The 14702-nt window shown below is 40.6% G+C and overlaps 1 protein-coding gene across 2 annotated transcripts in view; it reads right to left on the reverse strand.

The window, feature by feature from the left end:
* The window catches only part of NAA25 (N-alpha-acetyltransferase 25, NatB auxiliary subunit), a 116421-nt gene that overhangs the window by 80199 nt on the left and 21520 nt on the right, over positions 1-14702 (reverse strand). For both annotated transcript variants that reach the window (XM_089676933.1, XM_089676942.1), the window contains exons 2-5: positions 7672-7757; positions 5383-5521; positions 2335-2453; positions 854-928 (exon numbers count right to left, since the gene is read on the reverse strand). In XM_089676933.1, coding sequence (XP_089533059.1) covers positions 854-928; positions 2335-2453; positions 5383-5521; positions 7672-7757 — 419 coding nt within the window. The remainder of the gene's footprint in view (positions 1-853; positions 929-2334; positions 2454-5382; positions 5522-7671; positions 7758-14702) is intronic.

Raw genomic sequence — 14702 nt, forward strand, 5'->3', positions numbered from 1 at the left:
TGTGAACCAGATGCTTACTAAATGCAAGTTTTGAATTGGCTGTTTTTTTTAACCACTTGCCGACCGCAGATAATCGAATGATAGCTTCACGGTGGCTGGCCAGTTCTGGGAGGGCGTCATATGACGTCCTCCCAGAATGTGCCCTCCCGCGCACCCGGCGATCTCCGTGATAGCTGTGTCCTACGGAGGACAGATTGGCACCGATCATCAGTGCCCTGATGAGCAGTGCCGCCAGTCAGTGCCCAGCAGTGCCGCCAGTTAGTGCCCAATATTGTTGCATATCAGTGCAGCAGCATCAGTGCCACCTCATCGGTGCCCATCAGTGTTGCCTATCCGTGCTACCTCATCAGTGCCCATCAGTACCGCCTATCAGTGCAGCATCATCAGTGCTACCTCATCAGTGCCACCTATCGGTGCCGCCTCATCAACACACATCAGTGAAGGAGAAAAATTACCTGTAGGCAAAATTGTATAATAGAAACAAAGAAAAAAACTTTTTTTCTTTAACGTTTTTGCTCTTTTTTTGTTTATAGCACAAAAAATAAAACACCGAGCGGCAAGTAAATACCACCAAAAGAAAGCTCTATTTGTGTGAAAAAAGAAGATAAAAATGTCATATGGGTACCATGTTGCATGACCGCGCAATTGTCAAAGTGCGACAGTGCTGAAAGCTAAAAATTGGCCTGGGCTCGAAGGGGGTATAAGTGCCCGGCAGGCAAGTGGTTAATGAAGTAAAACAAAAAATATGAAAGCAACCCTTATAGAGTGTGCCATTCATCCAATATTCCATACTAACACAGACCACATATTTACGCTGCAGTGACAGCAGGCCTAAGATATGCACATTGCTTACCTGCATGATCAGGCTCATAACAGACCAGAAATAATAGGGATTTTTTGGAACAATTTTATAAAGTGCCATTCCAGCCTGCAGAAGAACACAAGGTAGAACATGAATCATTAATCATCAGTGTAACAGTGTACTGTCGCAAAAACTGCGCAAAACACAGTGAAGTACGCAGTTCAACCATTTTGTAGGCACCTCCATCTTGGTACGGAGTATACGTTGTGTCCCTCATTTCTCATTCTCCCTCCCTTCCTGAGAGGCACAGTGACAGATGCGTGTGTGTTTAAAGTGTCACTGGCAGGTAGAGCAGCAGGGGGCCCAGAGCTACAAAGCCCCCCAAGAGAGAGAGAGCCTGGCTGCCCCAGAACATGTATAATCTCTCATCTCGTAACAGAGAGATAAGGCAGCTTTTCCCAGGAATTGAAAGAGATTGTAACCTCATAAAACCTAGCAACTTAGGTGACAGAATTAAATGAACATTCCTCAAGTCAGTTTGTCCCCTATGTTTCATATCATGGATTATGAAGATGTTGGTTCTAATTCAGAGTCCGCCTGACAATCCCTCCCTAAACAGAGTATTGGTCAGTTACTCAGAGCCACCCTCCTGCTGGGGGACTTTAAAACACAGGCTAGCAGGCCTGAAAAGGAAGTTGAAGACATCTCCCATTTGTAACATCAATACCACCCGGGGAGACCCTTTCGCTCTGAAACTTGGATCTGCTTACGGCTAAGGCTTAATTGGCAAGTAACTTAACCCTCTAACTTCCTCTCTGATATCTCTTTGCTGTGCTATGGTTCTTTGTACACACATTATATATATATATATATATATCTTAGTTACATCTTTTTCTGTAAATATTTTATTGTACCTGTTTAACACTTTCAGAAAGAAAGATTTATTACTAAAAGAGTCAAACTGTTTCTAAAGCGCTTAATTGCAATTAACGAATTCCTGCCTCTAAAGAAACGCTACTGTGTTTGTTTAATCCTCTGCCCAATCGGCCTGTGGTGAACGTATTGGACAGACAACTCTTCAACCATTACAGTGTATATTTGATAAAGAGAGTTTCCCCTTTCTCTGTACAAAAAGGGGTGGTGGCAGTGAAGGGTTAGTTGCGTAATTAACTCGACCCAGTAACAAGCGCATCAAGGCTGCAGGCACAGATTGAAATCCATTAGCTGGAAAATCGCTGTGTAGGGTGTAGCTGGCTGTGGCATTGTTACGCACGTCACATCGCGGTGTCCTTCGGTCACGAGTTTGGTGAGAAGGTCTGGGGTCTGACGCCGCGATCGTGACATGTACAACTATCACTAATACATCACAGATATCAGGTGAAACTACAGCTATTTAACTGTACAATATTTACTCCTAAGGAAAATGACCTAAGATTTAAATCATCTTAATAAGAGTTAACATGCAGTGAACTTGCAAAACACATTCTGTAGACTGAAAAGGATGTAAAAAAAAAATGCAATGATTTCTATACCTGCTGCATTTTCTTATATTCTCCTACTCTAGCGTAAGCCATGAAAAGATGAGAGTGATACTCTTCACTGGTGGGGACTTTTCTCACAGCTGCCTCGTAGAGTTTAGTCACCAATTCCGCTACAAAAATAAAATACAAAATGATGAAGTACATTTAAATATTTAAATCCCTGACAGAATCAGAAAAACCTTTAGCAACCTTTATTATATCAGCTATTGCCCAGTTCTTTAGACAATATTTGTCTTCACGGGATTCATCATAGATTTCCATTGAGAATCCACTAACTAAAGTTAAAGAAAAATGTTTCACACCTAGTGGCTAAAAAGCATTAAGAGTTCTTGCTTTAGGCTAGATTCCCACCCATGCAGGCTGTGGTTGATGGGATTTTCTGGTGTTTTCAAGCATTTTTAATGCATTTTTGGATGTGTTAATATCGCTAGGGGGAAGTGTATGTTCTCATGCAGGAAAAACACACACACAAAAGAAAAATCTATAAAATGCAGGTACATGCATTTTCCATACATTTTTGATGCAACTCCATTGAAGTCTATGGAGCCAAAAACACACCATGCTGCATGTAAAAAAAAAAAATAGAAAAAGTCCCTGCACCTTTCCAAAAAACTCCACAGATGTGAACAAAACCCATAGGAACTAATGTAGAGCATTTCTGTAAATGCACAGGTGTCTAGCCTAATGGCCCTACAGACAAATAAGAAAATAGTATGAAAGTTTTCACACGAGGACCGATCGCCCGATAATCTGATCAATAGTACATAGCTTTCGAGAGACTATCACGACAATATCCGAAGGGACAATCATGAAAATTTTTCTCACACGATACCAGATCATACAAGGATTTTGTTATGTTTAGTACCATCTTCATTTTCGATATGAGACTAGCATGCAAAAAAAAAAAAAAAAATGAAAAAAAAAAAAAAGAAAAAAAGGATGATCACGTGAGGAGGTAAAAGGCCAATCACAGCGGCCTTTTACCACGTGATCAGCTGTGTCCAATAACACAGCAGATCACAGAGTAAATACAGTTGCCAGTTATTGGCAGCACTTTCCTCACGCTACCCCAGCAAGAGGAAAGTACTGCATATAACCGGCAGCTGTCACAGAGGAGATCGGAACTGACCGCCAGTCAGTGCCACCCATCAGTGACCATCATTGCAGCATGTCAGTGCAGCAGCATCGGTGCCACCTCATCAGTGCAGCCTATCGGTGCCCATCAGTGCAGCCTATCCACACCACCTCATCAGTGCCCATCAATGCTACCTATCAGTGCCACCTCATCAGTGCAGCCTATCGGTGCCCATCAGTGCAGCCTATCCACGCCACCTCATCAGTGCCCATCAATGCTGCCTATCAGTGCCGCCTCATTAATGCACATCAGTGAAGGAGAAAAATTACCTGTAAGCAAAATTGTATAATAGAAACAAAGAAACTTTTTTTTTTTTTACATTTTTTGCTTTTCTTTGTTTATAGTGCAAAAAATAAAACACCCAGTGGCGATTAAAGCTCACTAAAAGAAAGCTCTATTTGTGTGAAAAAAAATTATTAAAATTTCATATGGGTACAATGTTGCACGACCGCACAATTGTCATTCAAAGTGCGACAGCGCTGAAAGATGAAAATTGGCCTGGGCAGGAAGGGGGTATAAGTGCCCGGTAGGCAAGTTGTTAAGAGCCCTTTCACACTTATGTGGTTTTAAGCATTGCCAGTGACTTACAATAGATGGTGCCTTTTTGGTGTGCTTGTAAAAAATTGCGCCAAAGATGCAGCATGCAAGACTTTTCAAAGAACAGCGCACCTGCAGCGTGAACGGTTACATAGGATTTAACAGGCAATAGTTTTCATACACTTGTCACTGTGAACAATAAAGGGGCTTCAAAATCATAGTGTGAAAGGGGAGTGAATGCATATATTCCTTTTTTTTTTACCCACTTGCCTACCGGGCACTTATACCCCCTTCTTTACCAGGCCAATTTTCAGCTTACAGCGCTGTCGCACTTTTAGTGACAATTGCACGGTCATGCAAGATTGTACCCATATGAAATTTTTATCTTTTTTTTCCTCACAAATAGAGCTTTCTTTTGGTGGTATTTAATTGCCGCTGGGTGTTTTACTTTTTGCGCTGTAAACAAAAAAAGTGCAAAAAAAATAGAAGAAAAAAAAAAGTTTCTTTGTTTCTATTATAAAATTTTTCAAACAGGTAATTTTTGTCCTTCACTGATGTGCGTTGAGGCAGCACTGATGGGCACTAATAGGCGGCACTGACTGGCGGCACTGTGGCAGCACTGGTGGGCACAGCTGGGTGGCACAGGTGGGCGCACTGCTGGGCACAGATCATCAGGGCACTGATCATCAGTGTCCTGATGATCGGTGCTGATCCCTGTTCTGACAACTGCCGGTTCTCGAGAACCGGCAGTTGCCGGTTCTCGAGATTGCCGAGAACCGGCAATTGCATTTCCCGGTGACCAGCGTGTCATTGGACACGGCTGATCACGTCGTAAAAGGCCGCTGTGATTGGTCTTTTACCACATCACGTGATCAGCTGTGTCCCTAGGACACAGCGATCATGGAGATCGCCGGGGGCGCACAGGAGAGCACGTTCTGGGAGGACGTCATATGATGCGCTACCAGAACTGGCCGGCTGCAGTGTAGCCATCATTCGGCTATCTGTGGTTGGCAAGTAGTTAAAAAGGGCCAAGACTTCAGCATAAACTGCAGACATCCTGGATCCGAGCTGGTGATCACCCTCACCTCACAGTGAACATCTAGTAAAGCGGTGTTGCCAAAAACCTCCACTGATATAAAGAAGAAAAAAAATAATAAAATCAATCTCTCTGCTTTCCTGGCAGCGAGTGAACAGAAACCTGTACTGTGTTTAAACACTCTTCAGAAGGAAGAGGGAATCCAGCTACAAAGTATCCTTAGCCAAGTAGTGGCTAATAATACTGCTGCACTGATTTTCCAATTGTTTCCCTTTTTCTGATTCTGTTAACTAGTAATTTGTGTAAAAAAAAATAAAAAAAATACACTTACGTCTGTGCATTTCCCTGTATAAGATGGTGAGTGCTTGCAAGGAGTTGTCATCGGTGGGCTCGAGAGCTGCTACCTCTTGGGCCAGCACAAACGCTTCATCTTGCTTCCCAGTTCGCTGTAACCCAATTGCTTTGAGAACCTAGGAGATATGTTGCAGATATTAGGTGACTCTACTGATTCCAAAGAATCTGAAGCTGGAAAAGTTTCTAAAGTATGCGTAAACAAATCCTCACCTTGTAAAACAACCCATTCAGTTTAAAATAGAAAAAAAAAAGGCAAAACATTGTGCATAAATATATAAAAAAAATTATAACTACCGCCCCCCCTTTTTTTTTAAATTCTTTTTAAAAATTATTGCATACCCTGTTCTCAGCTGCATAAAAGCTAGAGAAGAAGAAAGACCAGCACACTGATCTTCCCAGTGAATGGCTGTGCAAGGGGAGGTGTCAGGACAAGTCTGATTATTGGAGGAGAGCAGGCTGAGTTTGCGATACAGCTAGAGAACTGCCCACGCTATGCTCTCATGCTTAGTGTAGTCCCGTTTTTAACAAGAAAGCAGAGGGACTGGCAGGAACACCAGGGAAGTAACACAAAGAGAACAGGATACTTTTCCATACAAGTACATGGTACAGCAGGCACATATCAGCAATATGAAATGTTAGGTTTACATAATATTTAAATCTCAAAATGAGCGCAAACTAAATGCACAGTTGAAATATATATACATTATACAGGAGATGTTTCACTAAGAATCTGTAACGATGTCCAACCAGTCATGAGATTTCCACAGCCACCCAGACAGCAGAGTCAGCCTGGAGACCTGGCTACCTGTGTACCAGGTATCCTGATCTCTTTGTATTACTTCCTTCATGTGAAATAACTTTTGTTCCTGCCAGTCCTCCGCTTTCCGATTTGAAAACGGACCACACTAGGAATACAAGTCAAAATAGCTGAAAACTATTTTCATAATCGATTATGTTGTTTAGTTGTTTCAGCCCTAAAATAAATCTATCTCCTGTATTACTCTCAGATTGGATTAGATATTTTGTTTCCTAACTATATAGCTAGTTATTTATATTACCACTGCATATAGATATTCAAGAATAAAACTGTCTTTTAAAAAAAACTTTACATATTAAAGCACACTGAGTTTTTTTATCCGAGTAATCAAAACAATAATCGTCCAACTAATTGATCATGCAAATGATTGTTAGTTGTAGCACTACATGTTACTATGCAGGACTAGGACAGAACAAAACCTAAATACACCACTGGTGGCAGGGCTGCGCAAAAATCACGTATATATACACGATTTTCATTTTCAGGTGGGGGGGGGGGGGGGAACACCATTGGCGGCTACAGATGTCGAACACCGGGTACCAGCTGGAGATACGATACTCCGTCGGCACCCGGAGATCATCGCATATCACTGACAGGGGAGAGACCTGGGTGTAAACACCACAGGCTTCTCTCCTGGCAGCAGTAACATGCTGCTGTGTATTTTTATGCACAGCAGAGAAATACACAGCAGCATGTTTCCCTAGTAAAACAGCACACATTTAACCCTTTGATCGCCCTAGATGTTAACCCATCCTGCCCATAGTCATTAGTACAATGTCAGTACTTCTATTAGTGTCATTGGGATGTCAGTGGCAGTTAGTTCCCCCCCAGTGTCAGAATGCACACCACAGCCCCGCTAATCGCCACTGTATGTATGTATGTATAATATATATATATATATATATATATATATATATATATACACATATCCATTTGTAGCTGCTATAACTTTCATGTACACCAAATAATTTACATGTATTGGGTTTTCTTTTTTTAGCAAATACATGTAGAATACATTTTGGCCTAAATTTATGACGAAATTTGTTTTTTTTTTTTTACTAGACAGGTTTTATAGCAAAAAGTCCAAAAATTTTTTTTTTGCAAAATGGTCGGTCTTTTTTTGTTTATAGCTCTAAAAATAAACGCACAGGTGATCAAATACCACCGAAAGAAAGCTCTATTTGTGGGGAAAAAAAGGATGTAAATTTAATTCATGTATGCATGACTGTGCAATTGTCAAAGTAACGTAGAGCTATATCGCAAAAAAAAAATGGCCTGGTCAGGATGGGGGGGGGGGGGGTAAATCCTCTGGAGGGCAAGTGGTTAAAACTGGAGCTGAAGGGTGCTTCAAAGGCTTCAACAAAGTTGCTCAAAGCTTACTGTACAACCTGGTCATATACATGCTGGAGCCCATGTTAACAAGGCATGTAAGTACACCAATGGTAATACCTTGGCACAGTGCAGGTCTTTATGTTTTTTCAACAGTTTCTCGGCTTGCTGAATTGCCATTTTGTTGTTCCCATTATCCAGGTAATCTAGAAAGTAAAACATAAAACAAAATGTTATTGGCCAATAAATTTTTTTTTAAAGCGTTACTAAACCCAGGACCCTGCATTCACTATATCTGGTCTCCCACAGTACACAGAACATGGAAGTGCAGTTATTTTAGTAAACAACCTGCTAAATTCCTTTTCTCATCAGCAGTTAGAGCAGTCCTGTGACTTCAGCAGAGCACTAGTTAAAGCTTGGAGGAGTTTTCTTTCTGCTCTACAAGGGTGCAGGACCTTTGATTCTCTGTCTGAACAGTGCTGATTAGCCCTATACTGAACACATGCACTCTCCAAAAAAAAAAACAGAAAAAAAAAAAAACACTAGCAATTACACACTAAACTGAGCAAGTGCATGTGACTAAGGTTTAGTCTGTCTTATCAGGAGATAAGACAGACATTTGAACAAGAGGAGGGGCAGAGAGGAAAGGGTCAAAAGGCCTTTACACAACGCAGAAGATTAACCCCTCAGGTTCCACGGTGAATATATCAAGCATGCTTTCCTCAGAAAAGAATTGGGGTTGCTCTGTGCAAAACCATTGCACAGAGCAGGCAAATATGTCAAGATTGTAGCTTAGAAAAAAAAAAATCCAAGGTTTACAAACACTTTAAGAGCTCTGTGCAGGGATGATCAGCATATGAACCCAGAGAAGCTGGAGGTAATATAAAGAATTACAATCGAATGTAAAGCAGTATTTACTAGTATTGTGCATTATATTTAAAATGTATTATATCCATGCAAAAAAGTCTCAGCCTTTAGTACTACTTTAAAATAAAAGATTTATAACCCCTCCCCCACCCTTCATATAGCTTCATGACTGATTTCCAGTTAAAATACCTTGTACATCCTACCTGAGATATATTCATATATATATTTTACATTATTACTTTCACTGTTTCACAGTATAAATTAACCCCTTATTGTAGTGATTACCTGCTGTTTTTGTACTATAAAAGGGCAATTTTTTTATTGTTTTTTGCCCCAACATGACAAGTGATAAAAAAGCATGTTGCTGCTACTACTAAATGTCTAATACTAGATACGTATTGATTTTTGGAGAATTTGTGCAAAAATTCTTTGTACTTTTGATAAATGGACAAACGTCGTTCAAAAGTTTCACTTGCTTTTAAAGTGATTCTAAAAGGTTTATTTTTTTTTTTTATTGTAACAAAAAATAACATGTCTATACTGACCTGCTGTGCGCAGTGGTTTTGCACACAGCAGCCTGGATCCTCCTCTTCTCAGGTCCCCCACAGGCTCTCCTGGCTCCTCTTTCCTGTCGGGTGCCCCCACAGCAAGCAGTTTGCTATGGGGGCACCTGCTGTCCATTCACACATGGAGCTGCGGCTCGGGCCCGCCCCCTCTCTCTTCTCATTGGTTCACTGGCTGTGACTGACAACAGAGGGAGCCAATGGCACCCGCTCCTCTCCCAGCCAATGAGTCCCAGGATAGCGAGACTCCAGTGCACCTCGCTGGATCCAGAGGGGGCTTAGGTGAGTATTAGGGGTGCTGGGGGGGATGCTGCACACAGCAGGTTTTTTACCTTCATGCATAGAATGCATGAAGGTAAAAAACCTTGAGCTTTTAGAAGCACTTTAACATTCAATTTTAAAATGAATGTGATTTCTGAACGGAAACCCACATACACTATCCAAACATTCATCTGACTGAGAAGAATCTTCTAATCTGCTCCTTCGAATTTTCCCAACACTGTGGTCGTAAAGGAATGTCAATTTGACCCCACTAACAATTGGAAAATTTTTGTTGTAAAAGCATTCATTCAATTTTCTAAGGAAAATTTTGTTTGTGTATGGCCAGCATAAGTGACAGCAGGTACCTTGTATCAAGGCAGTCTGTCATGCATAATATTATATTACTGTCCAGTCTGAAAATTTGCAAAATAGCATTTTAGGTCTTAATTTTTTTTTTCTTTAAATAAAAATGTTGATCTCAGAGTCTGATAGTATGTACCAGATTCAACCTCTAATAGAATATACATCTTCTCTGTCTCAGAGCGGATTCGATTTTTTGTTCCCCAACCATACAGCTGGTTATTTCCAGTATATTTACCACAGCTGGCTCTAATGAGCAGGCTAAAACTAGTATTAATCTGGTCATACACCAACAATAGATTCCTCCATCCAAACAGCATGATGGAGGAATCCCCCCACCAAGCACTGGATCCTGTCAGAACCCCCCAAGACTGCCTGCAGCTAAATGGTGGCAAGCACTGTTTGACCAAAAAATTTCAGCCTTTGACAAATCAAATGAGTAAAATCAACTTTTGAGGGGTCAGCAGGGCTAGCCACTGTTAGAATCAGCCAGAATTACAATAACTTTTCACTATCCTAAATATAATGTCCAGCAAAAAGAAAGTAGGGATACACCGAAATTTCAGTTGCCGAAACGTCTAGGCCGAAAACACCCCTTTCGGCCATTATGGGGGGGAAAAAAAAAAAACACCGATACAGGTGCCGAAGAAAGACCCCGCCCCTCGCCGCCGCCACCGCTTGGTAGTTCTCAGCCTTACCTGAGAAACCATCGAACAATCCCGGCACTGGGCATAGAGATGAGTGAAGGAAAGATGGCCTCCACTTATCTCTATGCCCTTGGAGGACCGGAGCGATGTCACTTCTGGTTTTGGACATTTTTTTTTTAAAGCACTAGATCAATGCTATTTTTCTGATCCAGTTCTTTACATTGAAGAGGAGAGATGGGGGTCCTATTGACCCCATATCTCTCCATAAAAAGGACCTGTCACTAATTATTTCTATCACTAGGGATGCATGCATTTCTTGTGATAAGAATAAAAGTGATTAAATTTTTTTTTTTTTTTTTTTTTTAAAAAGGAGGCAGTGCAAAAAAAAAAAAAAAAAAAAAAAAAAAAAAAAAAAAAAAAAAAAAAAAAAGTTTACAGTGCCCTGTCCCCCCGTGCTCGCACATAGTGGTGAAAACATACGTAGGCCATGCCCACATATGTAAATGCTGTTCAAACCACACACGTGAGGTATCACCACGAACGTCAGAGCAAGAGCAATAATTCTGGCACTAGACTTCCTCTGTAACTTTACACTGCTAACCTGTAGAAATTTTTAAAGTATCACCCATGAAGATTTTTAAGTACTGCAGTTTCAAGCCATTCCACGAGCGTGCGTAATTTTAAAGTGTGACATGTTGGGTATCTATTTACTCTCCGTAACATCCTCTTTCATATTTTACCAAAAAATTGGGGTATATATTGTTTTTTTAATCAAAATGTATTTTTTTCCCAAAAATATACTCATTTTTAACCCTTTGAGGACCAAGGAACATATTTGTCCCATGTTTTTAATTGCCTGTATCATCTGATTAAGAACTTAAAATACTTTTTTTTTTGTGGTTTGAGTCAAAATATTAGTTCTTAACAAATGGATCTTTTTGCCAATTATTTCATGAAATGGCTTAGTTACAGCAACTGAAGTGTACGAACTTTAAAAACAAAAAATTGATTCTTTTGGCGTTCTGTAATCTTATGGTCCTCAAAGGGTTTTAAAGACTGCGCATTTCAGTTTTTGGCCAAGTGCATTTTGAATTTTCGTTTTCAGCACCAGAAATTCATTTCGGTGCACCACTAATAGAAAGGGAAAAAGAAAGAATAAACACTAGGAACTAATGTTGGGTACACACGTAGAGTTTTCTTTGCCATTTAACCCAGCAGATTGAAGAAAAAGAAACCGTCTAAGTGATGTTAGTGTGGCGATCTTCCGCTATGAGCTATTGTGTTCTGACAGGGGGACACACTTGTACCAGCACTGTTAGCCATTAGCCGATCGGATGCTGATTTTCCAGCTTTCTCATTCGAAAGAAGCCAGTAGCGAGACCGGCTTCGGTCAGAGAGGGAGCTGTACACATGGGCTGAAAGTTGGACAGTTCCAGCCAAACTACCCAGCTTAACGTATACTGGCACTGACAACACTGCTCTTTTAGGACATTTCAAAACACATAAATGCATGTAATGATTTTAAGTCCCCTTGCACACAAGGACATCTGATATGTGTTCCTTTGGGATATGCTTTATGCAGCCCCGTAGTCTGGAGAAGACCTGCATTACAAGTAGTGGTGCACCGAAATGAAAATTCTGGTTCTGAAAACAAAAACAAAAATTCAAAATGCACTTGACCGAAAACCGAAATGCGCAGTTTTTAAAAATGAATATATATTTTTTGGAAAAAAATACTTTGATTAAAAAAAAATATACACTGCAATTTTTTTGTAAAATATGAAAGAGGATGTTACGGCGAGTAAATAGATACCCAACATGTCACGCTTTAAAATTGCACACACTCGTGGAATGGCATGAAACTGCAGTACTTAAAAATCTCTATGGGTGATGCTTTAAAAATTTCTACAGGTTAGCAGTGTAAAGTTACAGACGAGGTCTAGTGCAAGAATTATTGCTGTTGCTTTGATGTTCATGGCGATACCTCACGTGTGTGGTTTGAACACCATTTACATATGTGGGCATGCCTATGTATGCGTTCATCACTACTTGCGAGCACGGGGGGACAGGGGCACTTTAAACTTTTTTTTTTAAATGTATTGAATTTTTTTTTTTTTTTTTTTGCACTGTCCCTTTAAAAAAAAAAAAAGTTTTAATCACTTTTATTCTTATCACAAGAAATGCATGCATCCCTTGTGATAAAAATTAGTGACAGGTGCTCTTTATGGAGAGATAAGGGGTCAATCACTAAGACCCCACATCTCTCCTCTACAATGCAAAGCATTGGATCAAAAAAATAAAGAATTGATCTAGTGCTTAATAAAAAATAAATAAATGGACTGAACCGGAAGTGCCATCGCTCCGCTCCTCCAAGGGCATAGAGATGAGTGGAGGCCAACTTTCCTTTACTAATCTCTATGCCCAGTGCCAGGTAAGGCTGAGAACTAGCGGCAGCCGGTTGCGGCAGCAGCAGGCAACAGCGGACAGGCAGCGGCGACAAGGGGCGGCGGCAACAGCGGACAGGCGGCGGCAACAGCGGACAGGCGGCGGCAACAGCGGACAGGCGGCGGCAAGGGGCGGCAGCAACAGCGGACAGGCGGTGCCAAGGGGCGGCAGCAACAGCGGACAGGCGGCGCCAAGGGGCAGGGTTTTTTCAGCACCTGTATAGCTGCTTTTTTTCATATCGGCCGACGGGTGTTTTCTGCTGAAACTGAAATTTTGGTGCATCCCTGATTACAAGCATTCTGAAGGCATAGCATTCTAAACATGAGTACCATTTGGTACAGCATTGAGCCCCATCCAGCTGCAGTTTGCCATACACCTATCTACAAGGGGCCATGATGGTATAATTCAAACTGTGCAATTACCCGTTTCAGTGCATTCAGTTTAACCATGTTTAGGGAAAATAAAAATCTGTGTTTTCAGAAGCAGATTAGATACTCTGAATGTTTCAAAAAGCACATAAATCCCTGTAAACTCATGTAAAGGCCAGTACATCCAAGAGACTGAATTGTGATCATGTAATGTGCCACTTGGTCATGTGCGACATTACTATATGCTGTCCGTATTTATATCAGGCCACAGAATTCAGTACATCACTCCACTATTCGTCATCTTTGTGCTGATCAGAAATACCACAGAACATGAACCATCAGCTTGAAATAAAGCAAAGGACATGGGACTAAAATAGATCTGGGCCTCATTTAGCAAACTGTCCAAAATAAAAACCCACGTTCACCTTAGCAACTGGATAGTTTCCTATACTTCTGAACAGCAGTAATGTAGGCCATCTCGTTCCATGGGCCCACAGTACAATTAACGAGTTATATAGAAACGTTTATTTTTCCCCCCCAGACATGATAAACAGGACCCCAACTAGACTGAGGAAAATGGAACAGTCCAGCTCTGTTATTGCTGGCATGCTAAGTAGTGGTGCACCGAAATTAAAATATGTGTGCCAAAACCGAAAATTCAAAATGCACTTGGATGAAAACCAAAACGCGCAGTTTTTAAAAATGAACATATAATTTTTGGAAAAAAATACTTTGATTAAAAAAAAACAATATATACCCCAATTGTTTTGCAAAATATTTAAGAGGATGTTATGATGAGTAAATAGATACCCAACATGTCAAGCTTTAAAATTGCACACAATCGTGGAATGGCGAGAAACTGCAGTGTTTAACCACCTCCCGTCCGGCCGTTGTATATAAACGGCCGGACGGTGGCACTGCAGGGTCGGGTGGCCGTCTATAAACGGCCTCCCAGCACCCTGCTTGTGCGCGCTCCGGACACAGTGAAACACCGATCGTCGGACGGGACCTCTGTACGAGGTCCCGATCATGTGATCACTGATTGGCCAATCAGTGATCACATGCAAAGTAGTAAGCAAGATGTCACTTCTGACATCATTGCTTACTACGTGTGAAATCTGTGAATGATCACAGAGGTCACATGGTACAAGGCTATTCACAAAAGCCTTGTACCATGTGACAAGCAGTGACCAATCACAGCTCACTCAGTACTTCTCAATGAGTGCAAGAAAGCACACAGAGAGAAAGAGAAATGATTGCTTTTACATCCTATATGGGTGTAAAAGCAATCAGTGTAAAAAAAAAAAATCATCACCCCCCACAAGTAGTACAGTGTCACCATGGTGACACTGTACTGCTAGGGTGACAGTATGTAAAAAAAAAATATAAAGATAAAAAATAAAATTATAAAAAAATAAAATAAAAATGTAAAAAAAATGTTTAAAAATTATAATTTTTGCTTATAAACTAATTTGGATTTTTTTTTTTTTTTACTAAAAAGATAACAGGAATAAATTTTGGCTAAGATTTATGATGAAATCTTTATTTGCAAAATTTTATTTAAAAAAACACTTTTTTTTCAAAATTTTTGGACATTTCATTTACATAGCAAAAAAAATACAAATCCCAGTGGTGAATAA

This window comes from Staurois parvus, unplaced genomic scaffold, assembly GCF_062004578.1.
Source record: "Staurois parvus isolate SC_StPar_1 unplaced genomic scaffold, SC_StPar_1.0 ptg000014l, whole genome shotgun sequence".
NCBI classification, from domain to species: domain Eukaryota; kingdom Metazoa; phylum Chordata; class Amphibia; order Anura; family Ranidae; genus Staurois; species Staurois parvus.